The sequence below is a fragment of the Apus apus genome, chromosome 2, assembly GCF_020740795.1.
Source record: "Apus apus isolate bApuApu2 chromosome 2, bApuApu2.pri.cur, whole genome shotgun sequence".
NCBI lineage: Eukaryota > Metazoa > Chordata > Aves > Apodiformes > Apodidae > Apus > Apus apus.
Window position 1 is genome coordinate 26,052,475 of NC_067283.1, and position 7,995 is coordinate 26,060,469.

Here is a 7,995-nt window from a genome sequence, read left to right on the forward strand (position 1 = left end):
AGAGTTGCACTGAATGTACTAAACTCCCATTGTTAACTTGAAGATGTTTGCATTGCTCTTTGCTGCTCAGTACACAGACTTTTTACTTGTTACCTGTCAAAATACAAACCCCAGGACTTTGCATTCTACTGTATTAGGCTGCATGAACCACACATTTCAACCTGAATACGTCACTTACTTGAGCAAAGCCTACGTGAAAGGGCCTCCCTTTCTTTTCCCAAGCAGCACAAAACTGGACAAAATGAAAGCATCCAGCACCAGCTGACACATTTAGTTTTGCAGAAACAGTCAGCTGGCAATGGAAGGTCTCAGTCTTTGCAGAGCCATCTTCAGAAACCAGCAAGGGTCACAGCAAATCTTTCCTCCACAATAAACATAGCACCATCTAAATAATTTGTGGAGGGGGAAGCTTCCTAGCATTCTGCATTAATAAAGGCAATTATTAGATACTCAGTTATGCTGTTAATAAGGTTAAAGCATTTAATACCATTACTGCACATCCATCAACTAATACCTTTATTCTGAAAGCTTACTTTAAGAAACAATTGTTTCTGCTTCTCTACAGCGAACTGCTGAAAAAGGAAGCAGCTAACTCAAATTCGTTAAGTACATAGCTGTATTTGCCCCTTCATTATTTTTTTTAATTTGCAGTTTTGGGCAACAATTCCAGGATGGTCATATGCCCCCCTGTATCTTTGTGTACACTAGCTTTAACAGCTCCTTTGGGGAGGTTTCATGGAATTGGTAACAGCTTTTGTAATTTCCACCTTCTGTTTTCTAGTTCAGAGAGTAATCGAATCCAGTCACTACTGGTGTATCTATCTGGCAACTATTTGTTGGCCTCCATGAAACAAGCTGGAAGTCTGATTTCCGTTCTCAGCAGGCTTGTTTGTGTGATACAGATGAACTGCTGCAACCAGCAAATTGGAGTCAATTTCAGCAGAGATTCTTAGGCTTAAACAAGCATGAGAACAGAACTTCTCTCATCTCCAGAGATCTCTTCTTTAACAAGCTTGAGAAATGACAGCACAAGATCGGAGAGTTTGGGTTTCTGCTGTTGTAAGATGCACTTTAAAGTACATTTTATTTTTTGATACCAAACTGGCACCCATATGAAATCACTAATAAAAATAAGTCATTATGAAATAAAATTTGAGACAAAATAAGCTGTATCGCTCCTCAAAACTCCTTTCTACCTCTGCTGGAATTTAAATGGAATACTTGAGTATTTTACTTCTTTTTGACAACTCCACATCCCCCATGAAAGAGAAATTCACCAGTCTTCATTCTGGTAATGCTTTTTTTGGTTCCCCACAATGGGAGCTGGTGCAATGCCATCAGCCACTGATGCAGCATTAGTAGCATTCTAGGTAAGTCCATGAATTCTGTCACATATGGCATTTTAGAACAAAAATACAAGTTACCAGGTTAGCAGAGCCTGAACATAAAACTAGACTAAGATTAAAAACTTTATTTTTTTATACAAAACAATAATAAATCCAAGAAGATAATGAACTAAGTGTATCTTCTCATTTTCCACCTTTTCTTCTTTTCTCAATATAGTCTATCCACAGTTCAATCTTAAACCACTCCATATTCAGCAAAAACTATGAGGTTTCCATCTTGTAGCCATGTTTTTCTAATTCAGCTCTGTACAGAAAAAAGACAGGTATATTAAAACACAAATAAAATAGGTATTGATTTTTTTTTAATTAAATACATTGCACAATATACAATCATTTTAGAATACGAACATGTCATACTGATTTTGGTTCATACCAATAACCTTCCTTAATCAAGGTTTTGGTTCATACCATAACAAATAACCGGGAACTACACAGCTCTTCAACTTCAGCTTAGTATCTCAGATCACTAGAGGTGGCTTCAAAGTGAAAAATCCAAATGCTTGCTTTAATCATACCTACTGCCCTCTGACCCACCATGGATGGACTACAACTATGTGGTGCAAAGCAGCACCTGTGAGCCTGCAACAACTTCAAACACATTAGGGAAAAAAAAATACTACCTTATACAGTTATTCTCAAGATTTCCTTAATCCAAATGAACTCACTAATCTGCACAATTTAAATGGATGCACTTCCAAATTAATTTTAGCTTTTTCTTTTTTTTTTTTTTCTTTTAATTAAAAAAAACAGAGTGCACTATTTCTAAATCTTGGTGCAATACACCTTCCACTGAACAATTCTGAGGGAGAAGGATTGCTTTGTTTGCCTCAGTTGTGGCCAGCAACCACAAAGGTTACTGCTCTTGCCCTGTCCCCACTTTGCTTCTCACCTGCCTCCAAACACACCAGCCAGAACTGCATCCTGTTTTATCTCCTAATCTTAGAATACATGTACCCAGATAGAGTAGTCCAAATCTCTATAAATATTTCAGTTTAGTTTAGATATTTAGTAGTGGAATTTTAGAAGTGGAGGACTGCACCAATTTCTTTAAAAAGATGAAATAAAAACATGCTGCAACCAAACAACTTTGCAAACAATCATTTAAACACTAGTAAACAGTTACCAATACTACAGGCTACAATTAAGGCACAGTTATTCAACATTTGTCGAGACCAACTGTGTTTATCAAGATTATTTTATCCCTTGAAAAGTCTGTTTTACTATGTTTCAACTTGTTTTCTCAATATTACAGTCCTGCATCCTTTCAACTTTATAAAAAACAACTATACCAAAGACTATTTCTGTATCTTCTACATAAGCACCAGAGCACAAAGGAGATGAACCCAGGAACTGTTTAATCAGGCTGTATTACACCTAGTTTGCTCCTCATGCAACATACTGAGGGATTGATTATAAAATGTGACTTTGTATTGATGCTTGAAATAATTTAAATTATGATTATCCGTCAGTAAAGGATTAACTAAAACTACAAGTGACAAAGCAAGAGGATTAAGCAACTGGATTAGGGGTATCCAAATTGCAGTAACTTTCTTACAGCATGTGAGGAACAATTACTTTGCTATTGTTGCTCATAACCAGCATGCTCCTCACAATCACACTCAAGAAACGAACCTGAACATTAATATAGATAACCATCTCTGGAAAATTAGTCCATTTGTACAAAGAACACCAAAGCTATTTGAAGGTATAGAAAAAACACTGGTAACAACACATTTTGAATACCAGATAGCACAGGAGACAGAGTTTTGAATCCCTTGCCATTAATCTTTGTAGTACAACTCACAATTTTCACACACATACAGAAAAGTCATTAGAAAATTATACATTCCTGTTAAATTGAAATAGTGCCAACTGTATCACAATCTGCAGATGTCTTTGTACTATATTGCATAACATCACAAAAGCCTGAACATGTCAGTGACATGAGGCATATTTCAGGGCTCTCAGTGCAATTATCAGAAGATGAAATGCTGATCAGTACTTCAAACTGTGCTGTAACCCCTTAAATCCAGTTCTGAACAGTTTTAGATAGAAAAGCAGAAAGCAGAAATTTCATTAATTTCAGTTTCAGATCTCTATTGTTTAAAGTAAGCAGATTTCAAGCTTTCAGATACTAACACCCTTGTAAACACTTTACCCACCTTCTAGAATAAGAAGATTAAAAAAAAAAAATTACCTTAACTGATTGGAAAAATCATCTTCAACATTGTCATCATCCCAATTGTCTTCCCAAACGTGTGCATCTTCATCTTCATCTAAACCAGTCCAATCTAAGACAGGAAAAGAGGTCTAAATATCCTATGCCACACTGCTTTGGTAGCATGTCTTGCTGACAGATTAGCTCAGCCTCAGGGTAAGGCAGACTTCAGCTGCTAACAAATTTCTCTGTTTAGCAGAAAAGTCTGTAGCATATGTAAGTGTTTATGAGACCGAAAAGCACAGAACGGTCTAAAAAAAAAAACAAAACCAAAAACACAACTCCACAACTTATTGAATTGTAATAAAAATGCAATCTGGTAAAAAAAATTACACACTTCAGATGATGGCTTGCAGGATTACACATTCATGAAGGACATTTGCATGCAAACAGGCAAGCTGCAGCACCACTGTAAAGAGAAAGCAATATTGAGTACTTAACTCCTAAAGCTCAAAAAAAAAAGTGTACACTTCCAGGTTTGGATTTTAATACTTTTTTTCCTGATTAAAAAAGTAAATATGTATCAAAAGCTCTTGCCAAAACACATACACACAGATCCTCAGTTCACCCAGATCCGATGCTGACAGTCTATGGATAAAGGCCAAAAATGTATCTGGGATGCAGGAGCAAAGGCAAATTGAAAGAGACATCTGCAAACAGCAGTTACTATCCATAACCAGCTACTTCTGGGTTCCCAAAACAGCAGAAGCTGTTTCCTTACAGAGGCAAGACACTGAATGTTCATTTGCTAACTTAATTTCTACTTTTCTTATAATCTGCAACAGAACCCTTGACAAATTACTGATCATCCACTTAATGCTTTGTTATGAAATAAATAAATAAAACTAAAATTATGACCAAACTAGTTAGCTCAGAAAAATAATTTTTAAAAAAGAAAGAAAAGGGAAGGGTCAGTGTAGCTGTGTAAATAAAAGTCAAGTTTATTTCTCTGGGGAACAGTTTCTCAGTTTTCTTTTCCTGACACACAACAAGTTTTTTCTATCTTTACCAAAATAAGAAGCACCTAAATTCTGACACTTGTGATGCCATGTTTCTCAAAGCCTGCTAGGATATTTGAAGAGGTAACACTGTTCTTTCCCCTTACAACTCAGTAGCCATCTGCTGCCCATCCAGACTAAGGCCCAAAGTTACACTAAACACTGATGGAGATATAAGGGGAAAAAAAAAACAAAATCTAGTAGGATAAAAGACTAAAAAAAAATTCACTGTGAACAACTAACTTCATAAGAATGAAGGTGGGTCCTTGCATTTTTTCCTCCCTTGGTAATACTGGCAGGCAACAATATTAATATTTGAGATTCATCAGGACAAGAAAACCAATTTGTAACTGATTAGAGACACACACATGTAGAAGACGTTAGAATTAGACTTCCCTACTCAAGTAAATTATGTAACAGGAAAAGCTGAAGCAGCACAGAGATCCTACTCGTCTGGTCCCAGAATAAAATGGGATGAAAAGGTGAAGAAAACATGCAGCATAAAAAGAAAGTATTATTTTAATTTAGTTGTACTGCTAGCTGCTCAAAGGGAGAACTATCTGCAATAAGCTTTGCCTTTTTATATGCAATGTATTTTTTTGTAATAATAAAAAGTATCTTTATCACTCATAATTTATCTGGATTTCAAAGACACAAAAAACAAAGCTCAAAATAGTTTAAAGAGAACACAAAGCCAAACTTTTCTATCTACTACCATACAAGTAATTCAGACAGATCTACACATATGGAAAAAAAATAATAAATTAAAAACTCAGTAACTAGTACCCAGTAAACAACAGCAGCCTCAATCATAAAAGGGCAGCTGAGCAGACTGTGAAAAAATGCTCCACACTGAACTAAGAAGAGTCAAAAAGGCCCATGTCATCTTCCACAAGGGGCTGGGGGGGGAAGGTGGTGTGTGAAAGTCAAACCTAAATTATATTCTCATGGCTGTAACTACAAGATTCTACATTATGTGTATGTTGACATTATAGCCCAGAATTGCACACTAAAGTTATTATTCCCAGCTATGTTACATGCCTGTGATCAAACGAAAGTTAAAAATTACCTGGGATTCATAGTATTAAGAGCATTTGATAGCCTGCTACCATTAAGTATTACTAATACATACCAAAATTACAAAATCAATGTTGATAAAGCTGGACTCCTTAAAAAATATTTTAATATACTGATCACTGCTGTGTTTTGCACTGGGGACAGGAAAACAAGAAACAGTTTTCAGAGTAGAGGATAAAAAAAACCCTATAATCGTATCATTTTACCTGTTACATTTTACATTCTGAAAAACACCGTACAAAAACTTTGCAAGTGACCTGCTGACCTACACTTGACTTTACCATACTGTACTTCAGATGAAGGGTCCTATGAAAATAGGACACCTCTGCTTTCAAAACATAAACTTGATTTGATAAATTGTTTGAAGAAAAATTCTAAGTCAGAATAAAAGAAATTCCCAGAGAGCCAGTATTTCTACCCCTTTAATGTGAGTTCACATTATCTAATTTCCTTTGGATAAAAACTGGCGATAAAAGTTTTTCTGCCACATAGAAAGTGATGTTTTAATTTGAAAGAGAAAATTTGGCATGGGTTTGAGAACATATTTACTGTGATTCTTTCCTAGATAACACACAGCGAGGCCTGAACATTCTTTATAATCTCTAAACGCTACAATCTCACTTGAAGATTTCAATGTGTCTTTTTAGAGGTTGGTAATTTTTTGAAAGATAGATCAGCAAGGAGCCTGATTGTGGCCACTCTTTTAAGAAACCTCTGCTCTACCCAGAAAGTTGCACAGCATTTTTTTTAGCAACACAGCTAGATTTAAGTGGAATTAATTTCACCTTCTGCAACAGCAGTTCAGTGCTCTGACCAATCAGAAGCTCCAAAGCCTTCCCTCGTCCCTACCGCCAACGCTTCATTTGCATTAAAAAACATTTCTGCCTGTTTAGGAAACACACGTAGGAAAGATGGGCTAGTCTTCTCAGCTTAGTTTAGCTATCAACTCAAGCATGTTAATAACTTTTTCTGTCAGTAAGTGCAAACCAACATTTTCCGTCAGTAAGTGCAAAAATACTATTTCTACTGTACGGAAGGATTCAGAACACCTAAGGCTTGCAGGGCCACAAAAAAACCCCACATATAATTATGACATTACACCATGCTGTTTTATACAATTTTATCCACAGCTTGAGACAACTGCCAACGTTAAGGACACGGATAAAACAGCTATGCACTAATGGGGTTATTCCCAATATTGTATCTGTAAAAGGACACTTGTTTTATTTAAACCCAAATTTCATTTCCTCAGTCAGCATCTCTGTACCTACGAAAAGCAAACCAACACCTAAATATTCGTGCTCCAAAAGATAAGGAGAGGCCGACTAACCACAGAGCACATTACCTCCTTTCCACACCTTTCCCACCCCTCGCCCTCCTCTCCCCAGCCAGTCCCATCTCCAGAGCCGAGACGCAGCAGGTTCCTCCGGCGCTCGGTCCCGGCTCCCCCGCACAGTGACGCAGCACTTCAGCGCGGCGCCCCGCACCCCGCACAGCCGGGCGCGGCCAGCGCCGGGCCCCGACACGCAGGGGGCTGCCGCCCCGCACCCGGCCAGGCCGGGGGGCCGGGACCCCGCGGGGCCGCGGAGCGCGGCTGCCGCAGGGCTGAGGCGCCGCACGCGGAGCAGCAACGCAGCGCCGGGGAGACCCCCAGGGCTGCCCTGCGGCCACGGGGCCGCGGACAACCCGCACCCAGCCCCGCCGGAGGCCGCCCGGCCCGGCCCGGCCCAGGCCGCGGCCTACACGCGGATCCACCGCTGCCGCCGCCGCCCCAGCCGCCTCCCTCCCCGTCCCCGCCCCGCCCGGCACCTTCGGCCGGGAACTCCTCAAACTCGTCGTCCTCCTCCAGGAGCCCCAAATCCACCGGCTGCTTCTTCTCCGACATGTCCGGCCTGCCAACCCAGCGCCGCGTTCCGCCGCCCGCGGAGACTGACGGGAGACCGGCCGCCACCGCGCCTGCGCCCCGCCCCGCTCCCCGCCCGCCCCGCCCCGCCCCCCGGGGCTGCCCGCTGCCGCGCCCCGCGCTGCCTGCCCGCCGCTCGCCGGGCTCCCCTCAGGGCGGCCTCGCTGGCGCCGCCCGCCCGCCCGCCGGCCTCGGCTCCCCGCCGGCCCCCGGAGCCTGCGGCGCCGCCGGGCCGCGGCACGGAGCAGGTGCCGGGGCGCTGCGCAGGGAGGAGGCCGCTCCCCGGGACGTGCTGCCGCCCCGGCCGGAGGCTCAGCGGCCTGGTCTGGCGGCAGCGAGATCCGTGGCTGCGGAGGAGCGCGGCCTCCCGGCCGCCCCGCTGCCTGCTGGAAG

At 41.4% G+C, this 7,995-nt stretch overlaps 1 protein-coding gene across 1 annotated transcript; it reads right to left on the reverse strand.

Moving 5' to 3' along the window:
* Positions 1–1,456: 1,456 nt before the first annotated feature.
* On the reverse strand, positions 1,457–7,649 carry SEM1 (SEM1 26S proteasome subunit). The gene is made up of 3 exons (XM_051611567.1): positions 7,509–7,649; positions 3,604–3,697; positions 1,457–1,650 (listed from the first exon to the last, which is right to left on the reverse strand). The coding sequence occupies exons 1-3, from the start codon at positions 7,582–7,584 to the stop codon at positions 1,608–1,610; spliced, it is 213 nt and encodes a 70-aa protein (XP_051467527.1). The 5' UTR covers positions 7,585–7,649; the 3' UTR covers positions 1,457–1,607.
* Positions 7,650–7,995: the final 346 nt, after the last annotated feature.